Below are 20,062 nucleotides of genomic sequence, written 5' to 3'. Positions count from 1 at the left end.
TATTTTGAATGGTGGAAAGAGGAAGGCCTAGATAAAATGTATAACTTACTAACAGAGAATGGAGGTACAAGCTTCCAATTCTTGGTAGATAGCAGACAAGCACTAAGTGCTATCTACATATTAAACATTTCATCCAATCGATCCTTGGAAAAACGGACTCTTTCCTGTTCATGTGTAGCCTTGAGTAGGAATATAACAAGAATCCATTATCTACACAGATAGTCACTGCAATATATTCATCATCATCCTCAAACAATAAAGTAATTAAGGTGTAATAAGGAATAAAGTGGGAATCTGACCTAGACAAGATGAAGAGGATCTAATACATATCTAGAAAGCTGACCCTAAGGGCTCGATCAATCCAAATGCAGTAGAATACAACTATAGACTGCTAATGAGATGGTACTTTCACACCAGCTAGGATTGTACGATAGACACCAGGTTATATTGCCTATCACTTTAGTTGTACAGAGAGGAGCACCTTTTAACACATCTGGGGGACAAAAACCAAAAAGGTTTTGGACAGGAAAATACCAAATAATGCATAGTTTTGGGGAAAGAAATCTGAAAAAGACATGAAAGCACTGTAAAGGTGCCATACATGATACAATGTTTCATTTTTTTCAATTAGATAATTTAGTTTGATTATTCAAAAAACAGGATAATCATTCATTTTTCTTGATAAAAAAAAAAGATTATTTTCAACTTTCATTAGATTTGATCGTTTTGGTCGAAATAAAAATGGGAAAAATCAAACATTTTTATTGTACCGTGTATGGTTACCCTGTAGGATGGAGGTGGGTAAACTAAGGCTCTGTTTTTTTTATCCAGCTTGCCAACGCAAGGCGAGATTCATTCTCCTCTTCCCCTTCCTTGCTGACAGACAGTGGCATTATGGATCGCAGTTGTCGCGACCATGCATGAACCCATACTCCTGGAAGGGCCTGTCTGTTGCTGACTATCTCCCCTGCGCTGTATGGTCTCTTCATGCACAGCACATCTAGCATGGTTCACACTTGCTGCCTGAATGGGTTGCTTATATCCAGTGGAATAGACAGGGCCTGACTGACAGCATACTGGCAGCATACTGGCCCACCCCCAGACCTCCAAGCAGTGCTCTTAGGGCTCTTTCACACTAGAGCCCCTTTCCTGCATTATAACGCAAAGTCCAAACTTTGCGTTAACCAAGGTGAAATGAAAGTCCATAGCCTTTCATTTTACCTTTCACACCTGATGCTGCGTTTCGGTGCGTTGCGGTTCAACGCACCTGGGAGTGTTGAACCGTCGGGAGCCGGTGTTTTCCCATCGGATTCAATTAATAGCTACCGCTGCTGATTGCGTCGCACTGCAGCATCCCGATGATCCGCCGCAGGCCATTCAACGCGTGCAGGAGAACGGCTCCTGCACGCGTTGTCTAATGTGAAAGAGCCCTTAGAGGTTTGGGTCACCCCGAGCTGCTTGGTTACTCTGTCAAGCCTCACTGAGCAAATAAACAGGACACAGGCAGTGCCCTGCTTCTTCTGCCCCCCTTCCTTATAAACAATGCCAGTTGCTTGGAAGTCCTGCTGATCATTCTAGCATCAGCCGTATCTGAATCACACACCTGAAACAAGCATGCAGCTAATCTTGTTAGATTATTTACAGAAACATCTGATCTGCATGCTAGTTCAGAGTCTATGGCTAAAAGTATTATAGGCAAGGGATCAGTAGAAGAGCCAGGCAATGTGCATTGTTTAAAAAGGAAATAATATGTCAGCCTCCTTATGTCTCTCACCTCGGGATTAACAACCAACATTTCACAGTGATGCACTTTGCCAGCAGTAAAGATGTTGCCATCTGTGATAAATGTATGTAAATCATGGTGGTTTTAATGGGAAAACATTGACTGACTAATACTGTAAAAAATAAGCAATTTTATTAATTTTATAAAGTATTATAGTCAGCAAAGATCCTTTTTAAGCAATAGCTATTATGTCTATTGGATGTATTATTATCATTATTATGATCAATGTGCTTGATCTCCATAATTTAAAAAAAATATGGGCACCTGCAAAGTATTCACAGCACATCACATTTTGTTATGTTACTGCCTTATTCCAATTTGGATTAGAATCATTATTTTTCCTTGGAATTCTACACCCAACACTCCATAATGAAATGTGAAAAAAAGAGTTTACGTAAGATTTTGGCAAATTTGTTAAAAAAAAAAAAAAAAAAAAAAAAAGAAAAGAAAGAAAGAAAGCACATGTACATAAGTATCCACAGCCTTGGCCATGAAGCTCAAAATTGACACCTGTCTATATAAGGTCCCACAGTTAACAGTTCGTGTCAGAGTACAAAGCAAGCATGAAGTCAAAGGAATTGTCTGCAGTCCCCCAAGACAGGATTGTCACGGTGCACAAATCTGGGGAAGGATACAGAAAAATGTCTGCTGATTTGAAGGTACTAATGAGAACAGTGGCCTCCATCATCCATACGTGAAAAAAGATCAAAGCCACCAGGAATCTTCCTAGAGCTGGCCGGCCACTTAAACTGAGTGATCGGAGGAGAAGGGCCTTAGTCAGGGAGGTGACCAAGAAGCAGATGGTCACCCTGTTAGAGCTCCAGAGGAGAACCTTCCAGAAGTACAACCATCTGCAGCAATCCACCAATCAGGCCTGTATGGTAGAGTGGCCAGATGGATGCCACTCGTTAGTAAAAGGTACATGGCAGCCTGTCTGGAGTTTGTCAAAAGGCACCTGATGGACTCTCAGACCATGAGAAACTAAATTCTCCGGTCTGATGAGACAAGATTGAACTCTTTGGTGTGAATGCTGGGCGTCACGTTTGCAGGTAACCAGGCAACACTCACGTTCATCACCAGGCCAATACCATCCCTACAGTGAATCATGGTGGTGGCAGCATCATGCTGCAGGGATGTTTTCAGCAGTAGGAACTGGGAGACTAGTCAGTATAAAGAGAAAGATGACTGCAGCAATGTAAAGACATCCTGGATGAAAACCTGATCCAGAGCGCTCTTGAACACAGACTGGGGCGATGGCTCATCTTTCAGCAAGACAACGTCCCTAAGCACACAGCCAAGATATCAAAGGAGTAGCTTCAGGACAACTCTGTGAATGTCTTTTGCATGGCCCAGTCAGAACCCAGACTTAATCCTACTGAACATCTCTGGGGAGATCTTAAAATGGGTGTGCACCAACGCTTCCCACCCAACCTGATGGAGCTTGAGAAGTGCTGCAAAGAGGAATGAGTGAAACTGGCTGAAGATAGGTCAACCAAGCTTGTGGCATCAAATTCTAAAAGACTCGAAGCTGCAATTGCTGCCAAAGGTGTATCAACAAAGTATTGAGCAAAGGCAGTGAATACTTATGTACATGTGATTTCTCCGTTTTATTTTCACATCTTTTTCACACTGTCATAGGAGTCGATTCATAAAGCATTACCGAATTTGGTAATGTAGAAAACAGATGACTTTACTGAGCGCTTAAGAAAAATGTCAAATCATAAAAGCTGTTACCGCATGAAAAGCTGAAATTACCGAGCAGTGAAGTAAATTACCGACTTGTGCGGTAAATACCTCAACAAATGTCAGTAAATGTCAATTCATAAAGCCTACAACGTGTGGTAAAGCAACAAAATAATACCATCTGCTTTGAAGTGGTGAAAAGGGTGCGAAGTCTGTGCGAGGAGACTGTGCTGGGAGCCGTGAATCACAAGCAGAAGCAGTGAGAACTGTCACTGACAGGTGGAGAGAGCCAATGAAAACAGCCCCTGTCTTTTGCAAGTCTGGATGATGGAATCTAATAGGACCCGCAGCCTTCTCAGACGGGACAAGCTTTTAAACCTCCCAGGCAGCAGCAGAGCTGGAACAAAACAAGCTGTCCTAAATACCTTTGGTTGTTTAACCTCTTGGGTTCCTGTTTGAAGATGCGTAGGAACTAGTGGGGAAAATCACCTAAGCATGGCATGTGTAAAGTTTCTTGAAGTTCTTCTAAGCTGTGGCAATAACATAGAATGTTAAGAAAGACTCAGACAATTTAGAGCAGATTCAAAGCAACCAGAGGCAGTATAACAAAACAAGTACATCTAAAGGGATGTCTGGGATGCCTCTTACTATTGTAATGCCCTCACTGCACGGAGAAGCTTGTAACAACAAAGAGACACTCCACTCTCTTCTGCTGTTATGACCAGGTTTTTGTCAATGGACCTTACCAAACTTCTACCGCACCTGTGAACATTTTTATGAATTAGCACACAAAGTCTAAAATACCGAATGCGGTATTTTCCCAAATAGATTTTTTTTCGCACAGCGTTTTATGAATTGACCCCATTCTCAGGTGTTGTATGTAGAATTCTGAATAAAAAGCAAAATTTGGAAAAAGTGATGCGCTGTGAATACTTTCCGGATGCACTGTACATAGTGGAAGAATGGTAAATTTGTTTTAGTTAAAAATGTTAACAAAATCTTAGAAATGGAAAATTGTTCTAGCTGCTATAGTTGTGTCGGATATACATGTCTACCCATGACTCCTTTAACATCCTATAGATGTGTATGAAAGAGGGAAGTATTCTGTAGTTTTGAATAAGGAGACGTCTAGATTTACACCTGCATTGTGTAGCAGAAACTAACATGCAGATTTTGTTCAGTTTGCATAATAAATTACAATTTGAGTCAGTGGAAATATTCTATTATTCTGTTTTCCATGCAACTGAATGATGAAAACATGTGCTGAGCAGTTTTATAATGTACTGCAAGAGTACCAAAACTAAATTAATCTCTGTACAGTACCGAGTCCTAGTGAATCTCTGTGAGGCGCCAAGCTGTTTAGGACTGGACTAGCAGATGCTCCACATTATACTTGCCCGTGACACACATTGCAAGTGGAGTTGTTGCTGTTTTTTTGTTAATAAAGAATTGCTTTTTGAAAATTGGCAACCTGTATCCAATTGCTTTAGGGTAAGTCCACCACTACCTCTTTCTAGTATCTGTACAGTACCGAGTACTAGTGAATCTCTGTACAGTACTGAGTCCTAGTGAATCTCTGTACAGTACTGAGTCCTAGTGAATCTCTGTACAGTACTGAGTCCTAGTGAATCTCTGTACAGTATCTAACCTAATTGTATCTCAGCGGAAAACCCAATAGCAACTTCCAGCCAATCCCTGTACAGTAGAATTGCTGTATAGAGTCAACCCAAGTTTATCTCAGAGCAATACCAAAATCACAGTTAATCAATGAACATTATCAAACCTTAATAAATCTTTTTTGTACAATTCAAAATCCCATTGAATCTCTGTACAATTTCATCTCCCAGTGAATCACTGTACGGTACCAACTCCCAGTGAATCTCTGTATACAGTAAAACAAAATCCCAGCAGATCTCTGTACAGTTCCATTCTGCCAGTGAATCTCTGTATAGCACCAAATATCAGTGAATCTCTGTACAGTTTAAACTCTTAGTGAATCTCTGAACAGTACCAACTCACAATGATTCTCTGTAGACTATCAACTTCAACTTCTAGTGAATCTCTATACAGTACCAAATACCAGTACATTTTTGTATAATACCATTTCCTGGAGAACCTCCTTGCAGTATCAAATTCCAGTGAATCTCTGTGCAGCACCAACTTCAGTCAAATCTCTGTATAATACCAACCCCAGTGAATATCTGTAGACTTATCAACTTATAGTGAATCTCTCTACAGTACCAAATTTCTGTAAATTTCCATATAGCACCAACTCCAAGCTAACCTCTGTGCAGTACCAACTTCCAGTGAATCTTGGTACAGTACCACCTTCCAATGAATCTCTGTACAGCATCAAACTCAAAAATTCTCTGCACATTACCAACTCCAAGTAAATTACTGCACAGTACCAATGTTCAGAGAATTTCTGTAGACTATCAACGTCTAGCAAATCTCTCTACAGTATCAAATTTCACTACATTTCCATAAAGCACTAGAGTGACTAGCTAATTTCTGTGCAGTACCAACTACTAGTGAATCGCTGCACAGTACCAACTTCCAAAGAATCTCTGTACAGCATCAAACTCAATGAATCACTGCACAGTACCATCAACCAGTGCATCTCTGTATAGTATCAACTCCCAGTAAATCTCTGCACAGTACCAATTTCCAGTGCATCTCTGTACAGTATCAACTCCCAGTGAATCTCTGCACAGTACCAAATCCCGATGCATCTCTGTACAGTATCAACTCCCAGTGAATCTCTGCACAGTAACAGGTCCCGATGCATCTCTGTACAGTATCAACTCCCAGTGAATCTCTGCACAGTAACAGGTCCCAGTGCATCTCTGTACAGTATCAACTCCCAGTGAATCTCTGCACAGTAACAAGTCCTAGTGCATCTCTGTACAGTATCAACTCCCAGTGAATCTCTGCACAGTAACAAGTCCCAGTTCATCTCTGTGCAGTATCAACTCTCAGTGAATCTCTGCACAGTACCAACTCCCAGTGAATCTCTGCACAGTACCAACTCCCAGTGAATCTCTGCCCAGTACCAACTCCCAGTGAATCTCTGCACAGTACCAACTCCCAGTGAATCTCTGCACAGTACCAACTCCCAGTGAATCTCTGCACAGTACCAACTCCCAGTGAATCTATGCACCGTACCAACTTCCAGTAAATCTCTGTATGGTACCAACTTCCAGTGCATCTCTGTACAATACAATACCAACTTCCAGTGAATCTCTGCACCGTACCAACTTCCAGTACATCTCTGTATGGTACCAACTTCCAGTGCATCTCTGTACAATACAATACCAACTTCCAGTGAATCTCTGCACCGTACCAACTTCCAGTACATCTCTGTATGGTACCAACTTCCAGTGCATCTCTGTACAATACAATACCAACTTCCAGTGAATCTCTGCACAGTACCAACTCCCAGTAAATCTCTATATGGTACAAACTTCCAATGAATCTCTGAACAGCATTAAACTCAATGAATCTCCACACAATTACAGCTTCCATTGAATCTCTGTACAGTACCAAAGCCTGATATATCTCCATAAACCTATGCACTGTAAGTTGAACAGGGAGTCCACCACTATGCCTTGTCCATCACTGCTTCCCCCCCACATGCTTCCCCCTCCTCAATACACCTGTTTAACTTGTGTTGTTTTAACAGCTTGCGTGAATGAAAGTAAATGTCCGATCCGGCATTTGTGTTATTTGAAATTCCTGTAAATGAAGCATGTAAAATGAAATACACGCACACATGTCCACCCAGACACACATACAGCATCCATGACAATTTATACTACATCAAACTATATCCGTAGTGTCCATCAATTTCCTCTGCTGCGAGTTAAAGCCCTCTGCTGCTTCTCAGCCATTAACCGTGGTATTGACACATAAACCCATGCCTTGTTCTGCAGCGAAGGGTTAAAGGTTCCTCTGCCACAAATGGAACACAAGACTATCTTCAAGGATTTTAATAAATGTAGGGAACACTGCGAGAGCAAAAGAGTTGCTGTCCAAATAGACTGACACACACAGGCCAATGTAGCCTCTAATGACAGAGTAAGATAATGACAGGCCCTACTCCAAATCAGCAGGAAAAGGAAGATCAATCTCGCTAGAGTGAAAGAAAAATGCAGCCTTTCCCCCACGTCCGCTTATCTCATACATATCTACCCTCAGCAGCTGCTCCGTACTGCAGCGCTCTGCATTAACTACACAGAGGATCAATAACAATTACACCTTCTCAAAAACATGACACATAGCGGGATGGGCCTGACATTTCACTTAGGCCAACACTGATCTCAGTTCAGCTGATTCCTGCCTTAAATTCGTGTCAAGCCCGGGTCTACTTGGAATGAGCCCAGGGTTAAAATAAAAAAGAATAAAAGAGAACAAAAAAAGAGCCCAGGAAATAAAAATAGGTGCTTTTGTGCGACGAGAAAGCTTGCGGCTGTCTGTGGATTTTTATATAAAAAAATAATCAGCTTGAATGCTTGTATTGTCAAAAAAACACATACAAAAAAGATCCAAAATACAGACGCTGCACAGTTAATACGTAGCCTGTAATGGAAATATCGGTAAACATCTTTCAGGTTTTTAGACACAACAAAATTCACTGGAGATAAGAGGATCTTTAAAACGAGTAAAGTCATTGTATGAAGGGATAATGCAATACACAGAATAAAAAAACAGAAAGTCCACTCAAAATGTATCTGCCACATCCATTTTCAAAATAAAGACATGCTCTACTATTACACAGAGCAGAGCAAGCTCACTACATACTATAGCCAGGCTCAGTGTTATAATGCATACCCGTAGTGACACGTAACATGATGAAAAAAAGATGGGTATGTACAGCCCCAGGCCTGTTTAGTAGTGATGAGACGCAAATAGTTTCTCCTTGCATTCAAATTGAATGTAAATTGTATGCAGCGTGAAACTGAACCATTTAGAATAACTTCCTGTCAATTTTTCTTGGTCCATGTTCAAGAAGATCACAAGATCCCTCAAAAAGAGTATTCAGGAGCTTGAACGTTCCATCACAGATGGCTCTGGAGGCCCACGGGTGATCGAACATTTTGGGACTGTACACATGGGACATGTACACACTAAATGCCTGCAATTTGTGGGACTGCTACCTGTGGGTTCACCAAGAAGAGGGGAGGTTACAAGGACCCAAAGTTACTACAAGAAGAGGCCACTATAATTTTAGAGAGTGAAGCCCAGGGCATGAATCATAATGAACTTGCAAATGTCTTCGAGCCCAGACCAAGGGTTTCAATGGACACATACATTCAGAACCCCATTACAATGATATTCCTCTCTTTCTTACTGTCCTGGCACTGCCCTGGGTATCTGCAGGCCTGTTTATTATCTACCCCCTGCCCCTCCTCCTCCTCCATTTACATCTGTGCCTCATTCAAAGGGATCTAATTCTAAGTAAAACATAGGTTGTCCAACTAAAACCTCTTCCTTATTCTCTTTTAGTTGCCCAAAATTCATGAAATGTTTTCCCTTCGCAGGTGTCCCCCCCCCCCCCCCCCCCCATCACTTTTCACTTTTGCAGCACACTTGTGAAGTTCACCCTCTTCAACCTATCAGATTTCACTGTTTGCATCTTTATTATAAGAGACGGATATATACGCACCTGCGGTGGTAAAGTGGTTAAAAACTAAAAAACAAAACAACAACAAAAAAAAACATACCACCTCAGGGAGGTTGGCAAGATCAGGTAGAGCCCCTTACTGCCGCTCCTGTGTCCAGTAAACCTTCAGTCTTGGTTTGCTTGAAAAAAAAAAATCTTGTATCCATGGGGTCACAACACTGCAGAATCAGCTCCCTGCTCTCCTCCGAAGGCACAGAGCAATGACAGACGTGGAGAGGGCGGGGCGAGCCAGTGAGATGGCACTGAGAGGTGGGGAAGGGGCGTTAGGCAGGAGTTCCTCTCCTGCTAAGGATGCTCCTTTCCTCAGTCTACCAGTAGATTCGAGGGGTGCAGCAGGGCAGGGGGGACAAAGAGAGAGCGGTGCGGAGGGGACACAGAAGAATGGCATAAGGAAGTAAACACGCCTTTTTGTTCCATTTAACAAAAAATATCCGCCTGCAGTACACTTTAAAATAGTACAAAAGCACACTAAGAACATGAAAAAACTAAGAAAGGTTTCTTGAAAACAATGTGCTCAATGTGAATTTGATGTTGGCAACACATTTTTATTTAATGTTATTTAAAGAAGGAACATGGACATATTTACCACTGAGTTCTTTTACGCTGAAGTTGAGAAACTTTGTCCCATGCTTGCCTGATATAGGATTTATGTTGTTCAAGATCTCATTTGCCTTGTTTTTCGGCTGATAATGCCCCAAATGTTTTTAACAGATGTCAGATGGGCCAGTTCAGTTTACAAACTCTTTGGTTCTTTGAGTTGATGACAAGCCGGGCTGCCCTTCCCTTTGGGGTTTGACTAAGGAGTGAGTGGTGCTCCGATGTGCGTGAGCTATTTTATCCTAAGACTGTGCCTGTATGCATAGGCAATAAAGATTGGACACACATAATTTCCAGTTTGAGGGAATTCTTTTCTACTACATGTCCACTGCTGGCTCGGCTGAGCCGGTCACCAGTTCCTGGAGTACAGTGTGGTGAGCGCAGTTCATCTCTTTTTTTTTTTCATGCCCTTCCCTTAAGTCTTGAGAACACCGTGTCCCTGAATTCCAAATTTAGATTTCTTAGACCACAGGACAATTCTACACTTTGTAAATAAAGTGTTCCCTCTAAATGAATCATTACAGAGGCACTTGGCCCAGCTACAGACCTGCACTGGTTCACTTTTGTTTCATTATTGTCTTACGTTGGCTGGATAGTGTACTGGTTTAGGGCACCGCCTTTGACAGGGTTCGAATCCTGGCTAGGGCCAATACCTACTATTCAGTAAAAAGTTGAAAACTTGATCGCTTTTGTTTTTTTATTGACTTTAATTTATCACTCCTATTTAGCCACTATTACTTGTCCTTATATTGGCCCTCCTCCATATTATTTCTTATTTTTATTACCTGCTCCACATTTCACCCTATCGTACCTACCCTGGCAATCCCTTTCTTCCTCCCCCCCTCCAAATTAACAACCTCCTACCCCTCCACCCCATATCCATATTAACCTCCATTTAGGTTCACTGTATTGACTGTTCTGATCCCATTGTTACAGGTTTGATTAAACCGGTGTTTATGTTTATGATATACATGCAAGCTTTACTTAGCCATCTGTCTCCCACCCACAGTACCTACTCCTACCTATCCTGTATAATAAAACTTAACTGTCCCTGCATCATCCACTTTCCCTGTCTGTCCGTGGCTTATTTGTACTGCGCATGTGCGCAGTACAGACAGCCGTTGGGACGGGAGGTTGGGCCAGGGAGCAGGGCGACTGGGTGCACATGCGCACTGACTGACGGCGGTAATTTCACTACCTAGAGCCCGTTTTTTAAATGGGCTTAGGTAGACTAGTTGCCTGATAAAGCAGGGTCATACCTGCAAAACACGTTGCATTTTTTCCATGTAAATAAATTTCTTCCGCTAAACTTTGTTGGCATATCTTGTGCCTGTTTGGAGGGGATAAGTCCACCACTGCCTCCACAAATGTTAAACTTTTTGGACATTTTTATTCTTCTGCTCCTCTGTATCCCTGTAACATTGTTCTAAGTCCACCCTTGGTGGAGGGGCGTCATCCCCCTTTTTCCTAATCTACGGAGAGCAATTTCTCAATCCTGAGTGGGGTCAGGTCTAATCTCCCCACATGCATGTACAGTGGTTGCCTTTGAGGTATATTTGTATTTACTCTATCAACTTCATCCCATAAATCCAGAGGTTTGTTACTTTTTCGTCACAGGTATACTTTCAGTACTGAGATTTGTCTGAATTCTCTAAATATTTTAATGTCGATATGTACTGTTAAATTTGATAAAACAAAGATATTGCTCAGATTCTGCATTGTTTTTCTTGTCTAGTTTAACACATGGTTTAAATGATTTGCAAATTATGTTTTCATGTACATTTCACATAGCATCATCATTATGGTGGGGGGGGGGGGGTTAGGGGGCTTTGCAAAGCACGGTCTGCTGACCATCAGTAGAATCAGTAGAGATGAGAATATGAATATGTACTATACCTTAGCTCACTTAATTAACCATGCATGCTTGGCTTACTAGAGATTTCCTTCCAATGGAAAGGTGAGGGACAGGGCAGCAGGTGTACTTTCATGTTAGCATTCCTGATGTGGAATACCAGATATTTTATATAAGGGCTCCCCCCCCCCCCCCAAAAAAAAAAAACAGCAGTGGCATATTTTAAAATAGTTTTATATGGAAAGCTATAAGACCTCTCCAGGAGCTTGGCTTTCAGGAAAAAGCCTCCATAAATTCGGTGGTGCAGGAAGAAGGGTGAATGGCAGTCTGGGCCATGTCCCCTAATAAACAGAAGTACTGAAAGAGTTAGGGTGAGTGGCAGTCTATGTCATACATGCTTACATACAACGCTGCAGGACGGAGGGACAGTGGCAGCAAAAACACTAACCCAGTGCTAAGCTGTTTTGGTACATAATCTGTCACAGGCTTTGTGGCCTCCATTCATTAGAGCACAACTCAGCTGCAAAGAATCAGGCAACAAAGATTTAAAGCACAATTGAAATGAGAGGGATATGGAGGCTGCCATATTTATTTCCTTTTAAGAAATATCTACTTTCCTGGCTCTCCTGTCTCTAATACCTTTAGCCATAGACCCTGAACAAGCATGCAGCAGATCAGATGGTTCTGACATTATTGTCAGATCTGACAAGATTACAAGATTAGCTGCATGCTTGCTTGTTTTATGGTGTGATTCAGACAATACTGCAGCCAAATAGATCAGCAGGGCTGCCAGGCAACTGGTATTGTTTAAAAAGAAATAAATATGGAAGCCTCCATATTCTTCTCACTATAGATGTCCTTTAAGTGAACTGAGCTTCTAGATTGCTCAGATATGCTATTACTTTAGAGGTTTGATTGGTAAAAAAAAAAAAAAAAAAGATTCCTTTGAACACAAGGGAACATTTTTCTGTTATCCTTAGCAACAGCACTAATTTAACAGCGAACTGTTAAAGCTGCAGAGTGCAGAATTGTAACAAATGGCCTGGTCAGTGTGGTCACTAGGAGGGTAAAAGCTTGTGGTCCTCAAGATCAGGTTTCCAAGTTTCTCTGCAGCTATATGACATTTTAAGATCTTCCTGTTGCGTATACTGCAAATTGTGTATAATTGTTTCCTAACCTCACAGTATATGTGATGTGTATTACCTGTAATTGCTAATCCTGTCTTTTTTTATTAAATAAAACAAGTTTTAAAAAGAAAAAAATAAGTGAAATAGTCGAGAAAATTTAATGCCTGAGATTAGCAGCTCATCATTGCCAACATTATACAACAGGAAAACATTTAATGTATTTCTATGATGCAGTTTTTACAGTACAGAAGTTTTGTTTTCAGCAATCGTTTTACCAGGAAGGGAAAAGTACATTCAAATATTAAATGCAATAACTAAATAATAGCTAGATGAATACTTTGATTGGACACAAAGGGCTCAATTCACAAAAGGGTGCTAACTCAGTTAGCACAACTAAAAGCTTTGGGCGTGCTCACTAGGGTGCTAAGCAGTTAGCACGCCCAAAGCTTTCATTGATCGCGCGCAAAGTTTAGTTCTGCGCCGTGCGTGCGAAACGTTGCACCTGGTGCCCCTAAAACGTTGCACCAGGTGCCCCTGAAACAGTGCATGGTGCGACGTTTCGGGCGCACCCGGTGCAACGTTTTAGGGCAGGCATGGGCAAACTCGGCCCTCCAGCTGTTACGGAACTACAAGTCCCACAATGCATTTGCCTTTATGAATCATGACTGTGTCAGACTCCTGCAATACATTGTGGGACTTGTAGTTCCGTAACAACTGGAAGGCAGAGTTTGCCCATGCCTGTTTTAGTGTCACCCGGTGCGACGTTTTAGGGGCGCCGGTGTGACGTTATAGTCCCACCCAGTGCAACGTTTTAGGGGCGCCAGACGTTTCGCGCGCACGGCGCAGTGCTAAACTTTGCGCGTGCAAACTTTTTGCGTGCGTATTAGCGCGCACAAAATCTCTTTAGGCGCGCTAAGGGGCTTTTCACACCCTTTTGTGAATCAAGCCCAAATTCTTATTTTATCTGTATAGACAGTTAAAGGGTGACTGAAATAAGGGGTATATCGAGGTTGCCATATTTATTGACTTTTATACAATACGAGTTGCCTGGCAGCTCTGCTTCTAATACTTTTAGCCATAGACCCGGAACAAGCATGCAGCATATAAGATGTTTTTGAGTAAAATCTGGCAAGATTACCTGCATGATTGTTTCAGGTGTGTGATTCAGACACCACTGATGCCAAAATGATCAGCAGGGCCTCCAAGCAACTGGTATTGTTTAAAATGAAATAAATATGTCAGCATTCATATACCTCTCACTTCAGGTTCCCTTTATTGGGACTTTTGTTTAAAGGTACAGGCTCTGGGGCCATTCTGCACCTGGTTTAATAGTGCATTGTTGCATAGTGAGTCCGTGACCTGGAACATATTTACAGAGCTGAATCTCTAACTATAGAGTGCATAGAGAGCAAAGGTGGGAGGAGGAGACGTGATCCGAGTGCAATTAATTAGATTCAACGTCATCTAGCGGTTTATTTTTAACATGGAAAGGAAAGCGGGCACTTTGCTGAATTGTAAAGCTGATAAAAGGTATTTAGTAAGTGACTCACTGTGACGTCTATGTTGATGATGTCTCCATCCTCGAGAGGTCGGCTTTAAAAGAAAGAAAAGAAAATGATGCTTGCATTCAACTTTCTGGAGATGTACACCTTTGTTTTCTGTCTATAGATAACTAACAGGCATCACAATACTATTTATGGGGTTGATTCACTAAACAAAATAGCGCAAGTAACCTCGTTACTCGCGCTATTTCCAAAGCATGCCTTAAACGTAACTGGCTGCACGCTACGCGCACTAGTAGCCACGTAATCACAGGAGCGCACGCTATGCTGTGGGTAGTGCAGCATAGTAAACACTATTAACTTATGCCGGATCCCTGCCAAATAGCGAACACTCCACTTGTCCCGCCCTGAGCCCCTTACGGTCCAGTAACTTTAAAGGACGTGATACCCGTACTTTGATTGGCACAATAGGCTGCCTGTCACTTGACAAGCAGCCTAATGGGCCAATCAAATTGCGGGGATCACATCCTTTAACCAATTACGGACCGACACAGTACAAATCTACGTCAGGCGGGTGGCGCTGCGGTTCTGACCGGACGTAAGCTCTACGTCCCATTCACCGCGCGACCCCACCCGTTCCCGCCGCTGTCGCTGCTTTCTACCCGCCGCAATGTGCTGCCCTGCCGCCTCTATGACGCCAGAGCACTTTGAGCCGGGCAGGAGCCATTTTCATTGGCTCCTGACCTGCGCACAGCGCTCTGCCGTCAGAGACGGCAGAGAGAGCAGCCTGCGGCGCGGACAGAGCGGCGTGACCGGCGGGAGCGACGGATTATTGCAGCGATTCGTCTGTATGCGCGTTTTAGTGTACCAGCAGCATCTGGTCCTTAAAGAAAACCTGAACTGAAAATTAAAAATCAAAATAAGCATACACAAGTCATACTTACCTTCCATGTAGTCTACTCCTCAGTGTCTTTTTCCTCTCCCGCGTCCTGTTTGTTCACTGTGATCAAGGGAATTTTGCGTCCTCCATTTTGAAAATGCCCATTACCCATAACAGCTTTCTGGTCAGCACACAGTTAAACTGTAACATCGCCAACTTGAGCCATAGGGAAACATGGACATTACCTGCTACATCAGTTTTCCTCTCAGCTATAACTGACAGCAACTGATATTTTACTGACAGCAACTGATATATTTCAGATCTGACAAAATATTGTCAGAACTGGAAGGGATATTGTCAGAAGAAAATGGTGAGCTTCTGAGAAGAACTGATGGCAAGGTAACTATGTAATGTTCATTTGAAGTTACCTCGTGTTTATTTTAAATATTTTTACTCAGTACAGGTTCTCTTTAAGGGGGCAGAGGCTGCTGGTACCGAAGTGGTTAAAGTTACTGGACCCGAAAGGGCTCAGGGTGGGGCGAGAGGAGTGTTCGTTATTTAGCAGGGATCCGGTGTAAGTAAATAACGTTCGCTATGCTGCACTACTGGCAACATAGCGTGCGCTCCTGTGATTACACGCGCGTTGCGTGAAGGCAGCCTATTACATTTCACACTTTGGAAATAGCTGTAACAGGAGGTTACTTGTGCTATTTTATTTAGTGAATCAACCCCTATGAATCTAGTAACAGTGAGAAATATTTTTTGCAATTGTGTTCAATTGTCCACACGACAGAATATAAAAAAGCGAAAGTGCATCTGCTTTAAAGTGGACCTGAACTCTTGCACAAAACATAAAGAAAACAGAGAAATGCACCCTGTGTGTTATTACAGAAAAAAGCCTGTCCAATCCCCCCTCACCTTCAAATAATCATAAGTGCAATTGCAGATGTATTGCAGGAGTTCGGTAAGCTGTAACAAATATTTTCTTTCTATAAAGAGAACCCAAGGCAGGTATTTTAAATCTTAAGCGGACACAGAGGCATGTCCTGTGCATGATCACATGCCTCTGTGTCTCTCTATTGCAGCCTCTAGTCCCCCCTGGTTCTGCTGTGCCCCCCTGTAAAAAGCGCCAGGCTAGCGACAACCTCCTTGTCGCTAGCCTTCTATTTACCTGTGGCATGTCATTCAACCTGCACTTCCCCGCCTCCGTGAGCTTCCTCCAATCAGAAGCTAACCTGCGACCCAGGAAGGACCTACCAGGTCACAACTTAGCTTCCAAATGGAGGAAGCTCACAGAGGCGGGAAGCGGCGGGGACAGAGGCGGGGGAGCACGGATTCAATGACACCCCACAGGTAAATAGAAGGCTAGCGACAAGGAGATTGTCGTTAGCCTGGCACTTTTTACAGGGGGGCACAGCAGACCCAGGGGGGGGGGCTAGAGGCGGCAATAGAGTAACACAAAGGCATGTGATTATGCACAGAACATGCCTCTGTGTCCTCTTAAGATTAAAATACCTGCCTCGGGTTTTCTTTAAAGGTAGCTATGCTGTTGCTTATTTTAGAGCAGAGAGGAAGTTCTGAGTTCAGGTCTGCTTTAAAGAGAATCTGTACTCTAAAATTCTTACAATAAAAAGCATACTATTCTATACATTATGTTCCCCTGTGCCCCTCTGTGCTGTTTCTGCCACTCCCTGCTGCAATCCTGGCTTGTAATTGCCAGTTTTAGGCAGTGTTTACAAACAAAAGACATGGCTGCTAACCAGCTTGTGATAGGCTCAGATGAGCTCAGTCTGTGACTCATACAGAGCCTGCACGGGGCGTGTGTATAGCTTCTATCCTATCACAAACAGAGCAGCATATTGCTGAGTGACTGAGCCCGACAATGCCTTCAGAGGAAAGAAGATTAGATTATATAACAGAGATAATACAGCCACTGTGCAACTAGGAAAGGCTGCAGTAAGACAGACCACATTAGAACATGTATAGGAACTTATAGGATAGAATAAATAAGGCCGAACATTTTGTTACAGAGTCTCTTTAAAGAGGGATTGTCAGAAACTTGTTCACTGTGCAGCCTGGAACCTTACGCTGCATTGCAAGCACTCCAATCTATTCAGAAATGTTTCTGCTGTAATAAATCTTATCTCAGTCTGCATGGCTCTATTCTCTCACCATCGCTGAGGGGAAGGAAGCTTGTCATCAACCCTCCCACATTCCTGCTCCTCACTGATTGGTTGAGCGCAGTTCAGTGAGCTGCTGGGCAGAAATCTGATCTATGCTCACATGTTTACAAAGCAAGCTAGCTATGACAGAGCAGTTTGAAGGGGGAAAAAATTAAAGGAGGGAAATGATGGCAGGATTGGCTTCAGCCAGAGGGAACCAAAATGTCAAATGCCAGAAACAGAATTCTCTTTATTTACTATATAAGATTCACTGAAATCAAATCGTGGACAGTACAATACATGTGTTATGTAAGTAGATCAAGTATTTATCTACTTATATATGTGTTTTTTTCCCTGGCATAGTATGGCTAATCCTACTGCTTTAAGGGCCTCTTCCCACTATGAAACTTGTATGCACAGAAAATCGCAGCACATTTGTATGAGATTTGAGAGCTCTTGCAGCACACTTTACACTGAATGGGGAAGCATGGAAAAATCAAAAAGGATCACTGTATGCAGAGCGCTTAAAGGACACCTGAACTGAGAGGAATATGGAGGCTGCCATATTTATTTCCTTTTAAACAATACCAGTTGCCTAGCAGTCCTGCTGATCTCTTTTGATACACTAGTGTCTGAATCACACAAATGAAACACGCATGTGGCAATCCAGTCAGAAATATCTGATAGGCGTGTTTGTTGAGTATTGGAGACAGATCACTAGGAAAGTCAGACAATAAAGGGAACTAAATAGGTCAGCCTCCATATCCTGCTCAGTTAAGGTGTGCTATAAAAATGCAAAAACAAGCACAAATGTAAAGCTCAGCATACACACTGAGCTTCTCAAGGGAAAGGAGTGTATGAAGTATGTGTATAGTGGGTACAGAACAAACATATATTCCTGCAGAAGTACACATTCCAGCAGCAAGCAACATCAATTCTAGCCCTTTTTTATAACATAGGTTTCTGCCCTTTTGCCCTCTTATAAAAGTTTGGGAATTTTATTAAACTAAAAAATGCTGCTGCGATGTATTGAGATGTCCTTTTTCCTGGTGGTCCCTAAGGGCCCTAGAAAAAAACAATCTCATTTCCTTGTATTTCCACTGCTCTCGGGTGTACAGAAGTACCCGTATACCCTGCGTTACCGTGCAGCTCCTGCGGCAGGCCGGAAGTCATGTAAGTCTATGGCGACGTGTGTTTTTTAAAATGTCCACCACAAGTTTTACACGTTGTGCATGTCAGAAGTATATTTTAGCAATACGCTTCCGTATAAGTGATCGCTTCGGCCACAGGAAGTGAGTGCCACTTCCTGCTTGGCGGGCTGCCAGACGGGCATTACCGCGTACTAATGCGGTAATCCTTTACCACCAATATGTAGTGTGAAATCGGCCTAAATAGGACATAAATATGGCAGTCTCCATATTCTCACTACAGTTGTCCTTTAAACAAGCACTACTGACTGAATGTACCATAAACGTATTTTTGTATCATATTTTTGTGCTGGTATTTATGTCATTTGACGTTTAATTTTATTTTATCTGTAGAAAATAACGTGACACGAGTACAGTACAGAAATGACACATTTGCAGCCTAAAAACCCCCATAATAAAGTGTTCTTCTTTACCATTCATGAAATCTCAGGAATATGTAAATAGACATGAATTAGACAGATCTAATTTTAATATAGTACCTGTCTGGTATTCCATGGCAAACCACATTGTTCACAGAAGTGCACACTGATTTGGGAAACCCTCCATAACCTAATGGAGATGGATAAGCATTGAGACTAATAATGTTCTCATGTACAAATGCATCTATTTCTTCTGTTGTCATGCCAACCTGGAACAGAGAGGAGAGAGATGCATACTAGGACTTGTGTCAAGGTATAATCTGCAAGGTGCGTACATAAATAGGTACAGCTGCGTTCTATAAGTAGGGAAACTGCAACGGTAAGCTTTACAGCGATGTGGCAACAAAACAAACGTTGCTATATTAAACCATTTTATTTCCATATCAGGAACATCAGATAAATGAGGGTATTATTTCTGGCCTGCTAGCCCCTGGCATCATTTCTGAGAATGGCATAAATAATCTTTAATGACAAGTACAACCTGTTTTAACATTTATTTATATTCTTAATGCTTTCCTCAAATATTTTTTTAATTGCCTCCTGCCCCCTCAATACTCTAATAAGAATAAATGGGTTCGATGCCCCCTGCACACTGCAAATCCGATTTGCGATTCCGATTTTCCCTGGATGCAATCAAAACAAGAAGAAAAACGCAGAAAAAAATGCAGCAAGCAGTACTGATTAAAAATCACAAATCGGATTCGCATGTAAAATCGCATCAAAATCGTAACTCGGAATCGCATGAAGTATGCAAGAGCCTTAAGGGCCCTTTTCCACTGTGAGCGTTTGCGATACTGAACCGCAAAATCGCAAATCGCAAGCGACTTTTAAAGCAGTAGGGTTTGCTAAATAACATAGGATAAGATTCTGTTTTTACCATAGCGTGATCGCGCCTCGGAGCGATTTTTACAACGGTTTTGCTATGCAATTGCAATGCATCGCATAGCAAAATCGCACTCATGGGAAAAAAATTGGGACTTGCTGAATTGCAATCGCTAGCGTTTGGAAAAGGGCCTAAGAAAGGATCTAAATGGTTGACATTTCCATTTAGCATTGAGATCATGTGACTCGTGCTACTGATTTGTTATTGTGCCCAGAAAGACAGACTCAATCTTACAATCCTCAGAATGTCTTCTGCTGGAGCTAGCTCCCTTCCCCTCTCACTG

General features: G+C 42.2%; 1 protein-coding gene across 6 annotated transcripts in view; it reads right to left on the bottom strand.

Moving 5' to 3' along the window:
* The window catches only part of METAP1D (methionyl aminopeptidase type 1D, mitochondrial), a 300,094-nt gene that overhangs the window by 140,552 nt on the left and 139,480 nt on the right, over positions 1-20,062 (bottom strand). For 5 of the 6 annotated variants that reach the window (XM_068247038.1, XM_068247039.1, XM_068247040.1 and 2 more), the window contains 2 exons: positions 18,957-19,105; positions 14,276-14,318 (listed from right to left, as the gene is read on the bottom strand). In XM_068247038.1, the coding sequence (XP_068103139.1) occupies positions 14,276-14,318; positions 18,957-19,105 (192 nt within the window). Of the gene's footprint in view, positions 1-14,275; positions 14,319-18,956; positions 19,106-20,013 lie in introns of all 6 variants that reach the window. The other variant, XM_068247044.1, reaches the window with a different exon arrangement.

The sequence above is a fragment of the Hyperolius riggenbachi genome, chromosome 7 (genome assembly GCF_040937935.1).
Source record: "Hyperolius riggenbachi isolate aHypRig1 chromosome 7, aHypRig1.pri, whole genome shotgun sequence".
Classification (NCBI taxonomy): Eukaryota; Metazoa; Chordata; class Amphibia; order Anura; family Hyperoliidae; genus Hyperolius; species Hyperolius riggenbachi.
The sequence above is the reverse complement of the archived record's forward strand: the minus strand, read 5'-3'. Positions and strand labels throughout refer to the sequence as shown.